A 12,860-nucleotide genomic window follows, 5' to 3' on the forward strand; every position below is an offset into this window, starting at 1 on the left:
ACTGCATTGAATGCAAACATTGAATCTGGTCTGACAGTCCCACGCGCCCCGCATAAAGGTTGGCCTTACCTTTACGCGCCCCGCCTGAGGGTCACAGATCAGAATTTTCAATTTTGGTCCCTGCACTTCAGAAACACGTAATTTGGCCCATTTTTGGCACGTTTAAGCCCTGTTAACCTCATTTCAAGGCTCTAAGATGAAGTTAAAGTGTAGGGGACTTGAAATATGCTCAAAAATATTCCGGATGTCGGTTCGTTTGGCCGTACGATCGCGATGTTCGCTTAATTACGACGGAATGCGCATAAGCGCGAAAGACGATCCAAATGACGTGACGAATGGATTTTTCTCATGCCAAACACTAAGGCATAATATTATAATGCTTACATAAATTTTTGGATGTCCGGATGTATTCAGAACGTAAGTTATGCGCGAAAGTGCAAACTTGTGCACTTTTTGACACTTTTAGCCCCTGAATGATCCAAAAGTTTGTTTTAGCATACCAACCCCTCAAAGCCTATTTCTAAGCTATGTAAAGGATATTTATGGTATGTTTAACTTATGGACATGTTCCGGAATGTTCGTTACAGTTCAAATTGGCATACTTTCGCAGTTTGTCAAGTTTAGTCCCTGTAAGCGAATTAACTTGTTTTTGCTATACCAAAGCCTTCAAAACTTATTTCTAAGAAAGGTTATTTAAGGTATGTTGAGTATATGTTGATGTTCCGGAGTATTTGTCGCATTAAACTGAGTACGTTTTAGCACCAGTTAGCGTATAACTCTCCAGAAAGCGATGTAGAGTTTGAAATTGAACAAAAGTCAAAACATGAAAAATGTAAAACACAACCAAACAAACATTGGGATCAAATAACATTGTTTTATTGATAATTGAACTGTTCACAATGATTACAAGCACAAATGTTACATATAAGAACAAAATAAATGCAGCCTTTGTAGCGTCATACGACAGATTTGAGAATTAGTTATTTAAATATACCTTAGTTTTGGATTTCTTTCAAACACAATTGATATTTCTTGTCGTATAGAATGTCTTCGGTGACTTCGTCCCTCACTTTATTAGTCTGCAAGATTGAAGAAAACAATAATGAATGAATGAACTTGTAAGCATGAACATATTTGTGTACATAACACGATATGCACATTATGGTTCTAAAAAGAAATTTTAAATTATGATTGGTAGCTTACAAACTAAAATAAATGTTACGAATTTATAGTAGTAGATATAGAGAAGTTGAGTGGATAAACTATAGGTGAAAGATGATGTTCTCTACATGTTGAAATGCAAAACCAGACCTGATTGCGTACAGTGACTTTTATTTCTGTATGTAAACTATGTATACACATTCTAACTCTAGGAATCTTTACAAGAAATGGCATCATTCTAATTTTGGTTAATATTTCAGTTTAGATACATATAATACAATGAGATGATGCATGATGATTGGTTTATACTAATAACACCTTTAAATTTAAGGAAATTTTAGACTCTGCAATGAGAAAACACATGAAACTCCCTTTTGAATAGGACTGGCAATTTTACACGACTACACGAATACACGACACGAACCTACACGAAGTTAACAGGTATCGTGTACCAAACAGGTAGACACGAGATTACCTGTTAATTTTCGTGTATAAATAGGTTAAATACCTGTTTACCTGTTAATACCCGTTAGTACACCATAAGAAATTAAATTAAATAAAACTCATCAGCCATGTGCGTGTGGGTTCCTTAATTCCTTTCCATTTTCATTCCTCATTCAATTAAAAAAAATAAAACCATAAACTCCCTCTGTAACTCTCAGATAGCATGTCTTGTTCGTGTTTTTGTTCGTGTTAACAGGTATTAACAGGTAATTTTCGCGTATAATAGTCGAATAGTCGTGTTAACAAATATTAACAGGTAATTTTCGTGTATATCGTGTCGTGTTCGTGTTCGTGTTTGAAAAAAAGGACACGATAAGTTATCGTGTCGTGTTCGTGTATGGGATTTCGTGTATCGTGTCTTATCGTGTCATGTCTTATCGTGTACGGGTATACACGTTATGCCAGCCTTACTTTTGAATGAGTGAAAAGGCTACTAAATTCGAACTCGCAACACATTTCCTTTCACCACTATAAACTCTATCAAAGTCCCTGTAAATTAAGCAAAACCCACAAATTTATTAACAAAACTATACTAAAAAACAAATGAAATAAACCTAAAAATACCTAGTACAGACCAGTTTGGCATGTTCATGACCCACTTGACCATTGATCGTTTTCCATCTTGTAGTTCCATCTCATCCATTAAAATCTCCAATCACTTGTGCTTTCCTGCTCATGAAATCTTCCATCCGTCAAACCATTTAGCGATAAATAATAGTCTCCCATTGTTTTACCTTGGCCTTTACTAAACACCCATTGGGTTACCTTTAATCAGTGGGGTTGAGAAACTAATTTGAGATGGACATTGACGAATCAAACATTCTTCAAAGATTAAAAATGAAGAACATACCTGTAATGAACATTGACGAATCGCTGGAGGAAGAACATCATCTAAGTAATCTCATAACGGTGAACCTAAACCCTGGTAAGATGTTGGTGATCGAAAATCAAACATTAACGATAAAAAATGAAAAAAAAAACAAAGTAGATAAAATGGATAGAAAAATTTCGTACCTGCAAGTGAATCGGTGAAAGAAACTAGTGTTTCTCCTACACAACTAAAGGTAAATAACAATGGTAGTATCAGATTGTGTAGATGACAACGAAAAGATTAGGTTAAATTCAGGATAAAATGCGTAGGGGATAAACATACTTCAAAGAATTGAATAAGCGGCTTCAATGGAGTGAAGAAAATTAGAAAACACAGAGATGGATTCAGAAGAATGAAAGCGGCGATGAAGTTGTCTATTAGGGTTTACAAAGAAAAAAGTGAGAAAAATGACTTTTATATGGATCCGAATTCATGGTAAGGGATGACCCAAACTCAAACGGATCCCACGTTCAAATTTGTGTAGGTTAGAAATTTAGAATGGATTCCCTCCCAAACTCACAATACACCTCAACCATAGGTTGCCACATCATCAAAAAGCTCCAAAATCACATGCCACATGACCCAAATCCATCTCATTTATATATATACTAGGTTAGTTCCCCGTGTGTTACACGAGTTGAACAATTTAAACTATTTAATAAATATTTTGTGTAAATGCAAATCAAAGACGGAGATATTTATAAACCAAATTGACATAAATGAGTTAATATAAAGATGATTTATATTAGTATTATAAAATTTATCAAAGAAGCATGTAATCAAATTGTTGTTGAAAATAATATAAAAATAAATATATTATATAATACTTATTATTGTATTTACTTATAAATGTTAGTAAACTTAGAGAATACCGTATTTGAGTTGAGAGTTGAACACTTAAATAAAAGTATATAACCAATAATCATTGATTAATGTTTTTGTTTACCCCTTATAAACATTTATGAAATAGGTTTTACCCTTAACTACTTTAGTTTAATAAAATAAATAAATCATTTATATTATATTAATTTATATTTAGTGTACGTCTTTTGTTAATTTCAGAATAAATAATTTTGAAATCTAATAAATATTTCAAAATATTATATTATCTCCTATACGAATTGTTTAATTTATATTAAATTTAATTTTATAATTATCTTTTAATTAATACTAATTATCTATAATTAAGTAGGATATAGGGGAAAAAAACTAAAAAATAGATGACTTCAATGAATGACACGTGTCCTCTTATTGGTTTTTTTTATTATATAGTATAGAAGATTCAAATAAATAATATTATAAATGAGAAGGAGATTAAACTAAATAACAATTAGAGTTAATTGCCAAAATCGTCCATAAGGTTTGGGTATGTTTGTCATTTTCATCCAAAATGATTTTTTGTACCAAATAGGCCCCAACGTTTGTAACAACTTTTTTCGATTTTCATCCAAATGCCTAACTGGGTTAGAAACAACCGTTTGATGAGGGTTTTTTTTTTTTTTTTTTTTTTGAAATTTCACAAGTACAGGGCCTGAAATGTAATTTATTTTTAAACTCTAACTTTATAAAAGTAAAGATTTACATGTAAAACAAATTGTAGAATTATATATAGGCCTATTATGGTATCTTTAACTTCTATTTTGATGAATTATACTTATATGCTCTGGAGTATTACAGTTATATGCCTATTTTTAACATATTTATCCTTTTTGCTTGTTGATAAGTCATTTTGGATGAAAATGACAAACATGCCCAAACCCCAGGGACGATTTTGGCAATTAACTCTAATAATTATCCATAAGATATTAAACTAATAATATTTAGTAGGAGGATTATCTATAATATAAGATATTAAACTAAATAATATTTAGTATGATGGTTATCTATAATTAATTAGAAGAGATTAAACTAAAATTATAATTATCTATAAGAGATGGTCTAATATGATGACACGTGTCCCAAAACTGGTTTCTTTTATTATATAGTATAGATATAGATATATAGATGTACATTGTCAATTTTGAATTATACACATATGTCTATAGTCAAATTTTAAACTATATATATGTGTATATTATGAAACATATATATCCGTAACCTAGAAAGTATAGGAAACCGGGTCAAACGAACTCCTATTGGGCTCATTCCAACGGTGTTAGGACTAGCTCGTCGAACGCTAACCAGAAACTCTAACCATTTAACCCTAATTCTAAACCTTAAACCCTAAGGCTAAACCCTACGCTAAAACTTGAAAACTAAACTATAAACCCTAAAGGTTGAACCTAAACTAAACCCTGGATATTAATGCTAAACATTAAAACTAAATGCTAAATACTAATGTTAAATCCTAAATTCTAAAGCTAAACACAAACCCCTAAAGCTAAAACCCTAAACCCTAAAAGCTAAATCCTAAAGCTAAAACTAGTACAATACTTATGTTTCAATTTTAAACACGTATACGTATACATATATATATATACTTAATTAAAGCGTTTTCATTTGTTTGAATATCATAAATTGGGTGGACAATTTAGAAAATATAATATTAGTATAGACGATAAAGTGTTACTTATGAATATGACACGAGTCGTCTAAACTTAATTGTAGGCATTTTTAGAAATAATTGTTAGGACTAACGCTCTCTAAGATGAGTTTCACATCCCCTTTTTATTGTTTTCAGGTTTTGGGGAACGACATGCTTATATTACATTATAGTATTATTCTATGCTTTACTCGTGAGTTTCCACAGCCCCATTTTTAAATAATGTTTTATTTGCGTTTTGCGAGAAGAACACATTGTTTGATAAGTAGCAAACCGCACTAAAAGGTAGGGCATTTCCCATTTTTATAGGAACTTCTGTATCAGAAACAATGGTATCTCCAATTATAGCCCCCCTGTGTTTTTGACATACGTAAGTGGAATATGTTAGACGTAAGTAAGGCAAATTCATGTACCTTGAGATAGTACGTCCATGGAACCTTCCCGTCGCCATAATCATTAGCCTTGTATAGGGAGAGATAAATATTGATAGAACTATCGGGTTTGACCATCCAGGCTGCCGACCAGTTGCTTTGGTCAAAGTGCGGGGAATATATTCAAAATCGTTAGAGGAAGCTAAAACTAGTACACAATAACATTTTTTAAACGGTGATCTATACATTTTAAAACGGTTGGACAATCGCTTTAATTAAGATGCAACTGTTTTAAAAGGCTTGCACAAAAAATCACGTTTACAGTGTTTGTGGAGATCATGAGTGTTTTAAAAAAACAATACAACTGTTTTAAAAAGTGGTCTTCTCAAAAAATTATCCACCACTACCCGTCAAATGAGGATATCCGCCACCTGCAACTCCGGCTACCAAAGGAGCACAACCGCCACCACCTTGCAATATGGTAATCCATCGAAAATACCAAATTTGTGGTGGTGTCGTTTAGATATAGCTGGAAGATGTGGTTTAGATATCGCTGAAAATACCCTATTTGTTTAAGGATTATCGGCTAAATATGTTGTCGGTGATCGGAAACATGAAGAAGAGAAGGCTGTGAAGGAGGGTTGGGGTAGGTGGGGGTTGCAGGTGCTTAGGGTAGGTGGGGGATGGTGGCAGCGGCTTGGGGCGTTCGCCGACAGTGGTGTTCGCCGGCGGTGGTGTGGGGTGGTTGACGAATAGTGGTGTAGGGTGGAGAGTTTGTGGTTGGTTGTGGTGTAATAATAATAAGTTTAAAAAATTGAAAAATAAAAAAACCTATCTAAAATGACCTATTTACCCTTGAGCTAACTGAGTTTTTTAATTGGGGTTAGTTTTTTGGATTGAAATGGCACGTTTCAAGTATGTTAGGGAGGAAAATGGCGCAGTTTTGAAAATTGGCCCGAAATGACAAAAGTGGACAAATCACAGTGACGTAAATGACACTTAACTCTATAAATTAACATCGGCATTTACATTGACACTTCACAACGTTCTAAAATATAAAATCATATTGAGGACGGATTACGTTGTAAGACAAGGATCACAAGCTCATTAGTTACAGTACCTTAGAATCTTGAATATGTACTTAGCTAGTTAGTTCATCCCATGGTTGATATTTGGTATCGAACATAGATCTTCTATTAGCAAATCAATGGTTTTTAGTGAGGTTGTTGCTTATTTGGTTATTCAAACCTAGCTAAGACAAGACAATGTTTGTACACACTGTTTTGATGACATGTACAATATAAATAAGGGTTGTAAGTTTACTAATTTAGGGTGAGAGTATATCGTTTCGCTTCTAAACCCATATTATTTTTCTCTTGGTCACAGTAAGGGTGTCAATCGTGTCGAGTTGCGGATTGAAATTGTTCAACCCAAACATGACCAGATCTTTATTCGTATTATGTCGTGTTTTACTCACTTGTATGCTTGTCGTGTTTGACCCACTTGTACAAGTTTTTTGAGTACATATAAACAAATTGATACGACTCAAATTAATTTGACAAACTTGTATTGTAATATGGATAAAAACAAGTATGCCATCATGACATATCCGGCATGTATAAATGAGAATAGAATCTTTTTAGAAATAGTCTTGTTTGTAACATTTGTACAACGAGACTAGCTAGACGAGCCCGGGCTCGCCCAAACTTAAGCTCAGCCCATTAATTTAAGAGGGTTCGGGCTTGATCCCTTTCAAGCTCCATATCTAATGTCCGTGCTCAACTTGTTAATAATTTTAATCTCGAGTTCGGCATCGATTCGTCTCGTTTATTATTTATTAAATGTTTATAACATTATATATACACACATGGCTATATATATAGTAAAACATATATTATTTACTTATTTTTATCGTAACTTAAATACATATTAATATTTACTCCATTTTAGGCTCACCTCGCTTCGCTTAAGTTTGACTTGATTTGAGTTTTTTAACATGGAGATTTTAAGTTGCTCAGGAACGGTTCGGCCTTTTTACACCCATAACCCATGTTAAGTCTCCCAAGATGAAATTTGTGCCTATAGAGGGATTAGGATTGTTGTGATTAATCATTGACTTTAGGCTGTAGCATTGGCAGAAGTATATATGTTTTGAGGATTCTAACAGCTCATCAGCCTATATAATTAATAACTGTACACGATAAAGAAATATGGTATGCTCATCAGCCTATATAATTAATAACTGTATGTTTTGTACTACAATGGTGATCTTACATCAGTGGTTTACTTCTTGTAGGGTTCTCAAGTCCATTAATCGCATGTCGTGGCTTTGGTGGACCTCCATATAACTTACATGTCACATGTGGGCATGATGGTGCTCAAGCGTGTAATGTAGGAGTCATGTTATTTTGGTAAAATTTAGACATTAATATTCTTATGACTTGAAGAGTGATTTCCATGGAATCTTGTAGTTGTCATAAATTGAATTTGAAGATTGCAACCGCACCCAAAAACCCAATTCTGAATAACTAAAATAAATGGGTTTTAAGCCCAATATCTTTAAATAAAGAGTAAACTGCCATTTTGGTCCCTGTGGTTTGGTCAATTTTGCCACTTTAGTCCAAAACTTAAACTTTTTGCATTTGGGTCCCTGTGGTTTCAGTTTTATTGCCATTTTGGTCCAAAAATGAAATCAGACCATATTTGTCTTATAAAATCCTGTTATTTTGTCATTTTCTGCAGGGGCAAAATGATCATTTCTTTTTTTATAAATAAACACCACATTTTATAAGACAAATATGACCTGATTTGCCCCTAAGGAAAATAACAAAATTGCAGGATTTTATAAGATAAGTATGACCTGATTTCATTTTTGGACCAAAATGGCAATAAAACTGAAACCACAAGGACCCAGATGCAAAAGGTTTGAGTTTTGTACTAAAGTGGCGAAAGTAACCAAATCTCAGGGACCAAAATGGCAGTTTACTCTTAAATAAAAACACTTTTTGTCCAAAAAAATCGAAATATAAAGAGTAAATTAGTCCTTTATGTATGTATCGGATTACAAAGTGTCTTCTTTGTCTTTAAAATTGATGAGATTCATATTTTATGTTTGCAAACCGTAACACGTTATGTTTTTTACCCCAAACTCAATTACATTTTAATGTTAAATCAGGGTATATTAGTAATTTCACTAATTTATTTAAAATATTTCTAATAAGTAAAAAAAAAAAAGAATTTTAAACATTAAATAAACAAATTAATTTGATCTTCTCTCTCATAACTCCCTCCTCTTTCTCTCTCTTAACTCTCTCTCTTAACTCTCTCTCTCTATGTTCCCACCACCACTCCTCAGCACCACCACACCATAAACCACATTCTTCTCCATGTTCTTCACGACCACCACCGGCCATCGCCACCTGACTACCATCACCACCCGACCACCGCCACTCATCTTCTCCAATATCAGATTTGTAACACCTCCGCCACCACCTCCCCGTAAACACCTCCACCACTGCCTCCCTTTAACACCCCCGGCACCCCCCCCCCCCCTTAAATGCCTCTGCCACCAGATTAGATGAGGTCATGAAATTCTTACACACTAAATTACTCTCCAGTTTTTAGAATTTTAAAGAATGTGAAATTGGTCAATTTGTGCCTGAAATTGGTCAATTTGGGATAAATTGAAACACCAAACTACATGATTAGATGTATGATTATGCAAGTTCCATATGATTCAATCTCTTTTTTGTTTATTTAATATGCTCTCGTCCCTCTGGTTCTACAAGTTTCTATATGAAATCCATATTATACAATCTTTATGGCCTAATGTGATGAATGTTTCAGGTAAGTATCTCAAGATGTTCTCATTGAGTGCAAGTGTGATTCCCGGTTCTGGGTTTGATTTTTGGGTTTGAATGGATCGGTTTATGTGGGTTTGATTTTTGGGTTCGTTTAAAAAAGAACCAGATCTTTTAGACCTTCAACAGCACCAATGATGGTGTAAAAGAGGTAAAAGTAAAAGGTTTGATTTTTTTATTTTTTTTTTGTGAGTAATTGTTTAATTTTTGTAGGTTTTGTTGGTTTATTACTTGGGTTTCGAATGGTTGTGGTGTAGCTGTGGCCGGATTTGAAAAGGGAAGAAGTGATGATGGATGTGGTGGTTATGGGAGGTGGTCGTTGCGGCATATTGTGGTGGTGGTGTTTTAATAAAGGGAAATCAAAAGGACAGTGGAAAAGACAATAATGCCCTCATGTTGGTCCCATTTAATCAGACTTAACTGTAAAAATAAACTGAGTTTGAGGTAAAGGACATAACATGTTACGGTTTGCAAACATAAAGTATGAATCTCATTAATTTTAAAGAACAAAGGACACACTTTGCAATCCGATACATCATAAAGGATAATTTTTGTAATTTACTCAAATATAAATTATGATAAGCACATTTGATGTTCGTTATGAAGTTCAACCCAACACAACTCTTTAAGATGTGTTGATAGAGCGAGAGTAAGCTTTGCATCTATATCCTTCCAAGTGAACGTGTCGTTGTCGGACATACTTAGAATCGTGTGGTGTTGGTGGACCTTTTATTGTTCATTTCCCAATTTCAATAAAACTTAGTGACTTGGAAGTGATTTAAACCACCAACGTCTCCAATCCAATTAAACATTTTGTAATTTTAGATATTTAGCTCGACAGGAATTAAATTGAAACTAGCGCCACACAATTAACTTGAAGCTCAGAAACTGAAAGTCAAACGCTTCAAAATGCAGGTGGATTTTGAAGACTGATTACTTATCCGCAAGTAACCAGGCAGGGAAATTTCTACCGGAGGAGACTTATGAATGGCACAAAATGGCCTAAGCGAAGACGGTCAAATTAACTTAGAAGCACCAAGAAAATGGCGGCTTTTGAAAGAAAAAACCGGTCACGGTGCATTTCACGGAATGAAAATAGTCATATACGGGGAATGCATTGCCCCATCTTTGGTATATTAATATCATTTTATGAGCTATGATTTTCCTTGTGTTAACATATCAACATTATTTTAGTTTTCAAATGTTCTACTCATGATTTTAATTTTTCAGGACACTCTTAAACGTGCGGTGAAGGCTGGAGACGGGACCATATTGGCGACATCGCCGCCATACACTCGCTTCTTAAACACAGGTATTGACTTTGCGGTCGTTAGCCCTGGGATGCCACCTGTCGACGTGTGGGTGCAGGAATTTTTGAAACACGAGATACCATGTGTGACGGCTGATTACCTTGTGGAATATGTGTGTAAGCCTGGATACCCCCTTGAAAGACATGTTCAGTATGCTACAAATGTTTGGGCGGAGAAATCGTATAACGGTTTGAAGAACCGGTTAGAAGAAGAGATTTCTGATCCTAGAACTCCTGAAAGCACTGATGTGGCATGTGAGGTGTGCGGGGCACGTGACAGAGGTGACGAAATGTTGATATGTGGGGATGAAGGTGGTTCGATTGGGTGTGGTGTCGGCACGCATATTGATTGTTGTGATCCGCCACTTGCGGATGTTCCGGAAGAGGATTGGTTTTGTTCAAAGTGTAGGAAGAAGCCCAAGAACAGCAAGGGTAAAAAAGGTAGCAAAAAATAAGGTTCTGCACCTAGAGGCAAGTAACACTAGTCATTTTATCATGGTGTGAATTGGTACATATTTAGTAAACTAATTATGCTTGTTAGCTGCCAAATTAATTATGAATTTTTGCATGTCTTTATGAGCCCAAAAGAGATTTTCTATTGGATCACTTTTGTGCTGGTTCATGGGCTTTGAAAAGTTAAAGAGAACTGTTGTTGAATCTTGATTGTTGAATCAGAACAGGCCCATGACATAGGGTGTGCGTGGGTCGGTTTTGGCCCAAAACCATAACCATAACCGATTGTTTATGGTGGTTTTAGTTAATTGGTTTTGAAGGTTATAGCGTGTTGGTTATGGGTGATTAACCGTTAAATTTTGGCATGGTTAAAAGTAGCTCAATTTTTTTAAACATAAAATAAATTATTATTACATATTTCTATATATTAGCATATTACATAGTATTAAAAATACATATAATCTATAATATTAATATCGGTCATTGCCGAGTATTCAAACAAAGTGGTATGATATATTACATAAATTCATAAAACATTCAACCAAAATGATTGAAATAACCCATAACTACTAAAAACGTTTAATCAAAAACATCAAATATTAAAAAAAAAATGGTGAAAAGTCCTAAATTCGACAAAGATTTTACGATCTGTCGGTTTGGTAAGGTTATGGTGGGTATAGAAACATTGATAATCGTTACTTTTGGTTTTCAGAAAAAAAATTAACCGACCCACCAGTTTTTGTTTTAGTTCGGTTTTGTCGGTTAATTTGGTTATGACTTACGAGTCGGTTAATTCAGTTTTTTGCACACCGATGACGTTCACAAACCGGTTATTTTTAACTAGTTTGGTTAACTACTTTAACCGGTTCGGTTAATTAACCGGTTATTTTCAGTTAATAACCGGTTTTTTTCTTTTTTTTAATTAAATTTTCGGTTAACTGGTTAAAAAGCGCTTTCTATACTAACTATTTATAATCAGTCATAATTGTCGGTTTAAATTAACCACTTACTGGTTTTGGTTAATAACCGGTTCCGGTTAATTAACTTGTTTTTTTGCCCACCTCTAATTATAATACTGAGTAAATGACTAAATATAGTGGTGTACTTAGTAATCTAATAATATCCGAAACCAATCTAAACTGTCATTTTATTTAAATCTAAGAAAATGATGGTTCAAATCTTAGTATTTCATTGGTTATTCTCCAACATAAGTGACCTCGCTCGTCTTCCAACAAATTCACATTACAGTCATGTTAACAAGTGTTTTTATTTTTATTGGTTATTCTCCAACTTGTGCATAGGTTTTTACTTTTTAGTAAAACTATTAGATACTAAAGTCAACTAAAAAGATTAATTAATAATATCAAACCTCAATCAAGCCTTCCATTGAATTGTAGAATACTAGTATTAAGTATCCCTGCGTTGCGGCGGGGGCGTAAAACCATGCCAAATAACATCAATGACACATCACCGTCAATATTCACCAACACTGGAATTGCGCCGTATCAATGCGAAGAAATTAGACCGAAGCGTAAAACATAGAAAATAATAAATAAATCGATCTAGGACCTACACGTTATAACGAACTTGTCAAACAAGAAAAATGGATGACATAAAAACGTTGAACCACACACGCACGTTGCGCCGTGTTAACTCTCAAAATTTAGAACGAAGCGTAAAATGAAACGTAAAAACATTGAACCACACACGCACGTTGCGCTGTATTAACTCTGAAAATTTAGAAAAAAAGCGTAAAACGAAAAATTTACGAAAGATGAATAGTATAGAT

General features: G+C 34.1%; 1 protein-coding gene across 2 annotated transcripts; it reads left to right on the forward strand.

Moving 5' to 3' along the window:
- The first annotated feature begins 9,463 nt into the window (after positions 1–9,463).
- LOC110940130 (BRCT domain-containing protein At4g02110) lies at positions 9,464–11,186 on the forward strand. Of its 2 annotated transcripts, XM_035990684.1 has the most exons (3): positions 9,464–9,753; positions 10,225–10,440; positions 10,540–11,186. In XM_035990684.1, exons 2-3 carry the CDS (start codon positions 10,297–10,299, stop codon positions 11,071–11,073), a joined length of 678 nt encoding a protein of 225 aa, XP_035846577.1. In that variant the 5' UTR covers positions 9,464–9,753; positions 10,225–10,296; the 3' UTR covers positions 11,074–11,186. The 2 variants fall into 2 exon arrangements, with proteins under 2 accessions (XP_035846577.1, XP_022037380.1); XM_022181688.2 differs by lacking the exon at positions 9,464–9,753 and having other exon boundaries at positions 10,137–10,440.
- The last annotated feature ends 1,674 nt before the right edge of the window (positions 11,187–12,860 follow it).

The sequence above is a fragment of the Helianthus annuus genome, chromosome 5 (genome assembly GCF_002127325.2).
Source record: "Helianthus annuus cultivar XRQ/B chromosome 5, HanXRQr2.0-SUNRISE, whole genome shotgun sequence".
NCBI lineage: Eukaryota > Viridiplantae > Streptophyta > Magnoliopsida > Asterales > Asteraceae > Helianthus > Helianthus annuus.

Coding starts and splice junctions, on each gene's coding strand:
- LOC110940130 (XM_035990684.1), top strand. CDS start 10,297: ATGGCACAAAATGGCCTAAGCGAAGACGGTCAAATTAACTTAGAAGCA. Junction 10,441..10,539: donor AATGCATTGCCCCATCTTTG/GTATATTAATAT, acceptor TTAATTTTTCAG/GACACTCTTAAACGTGCGGT.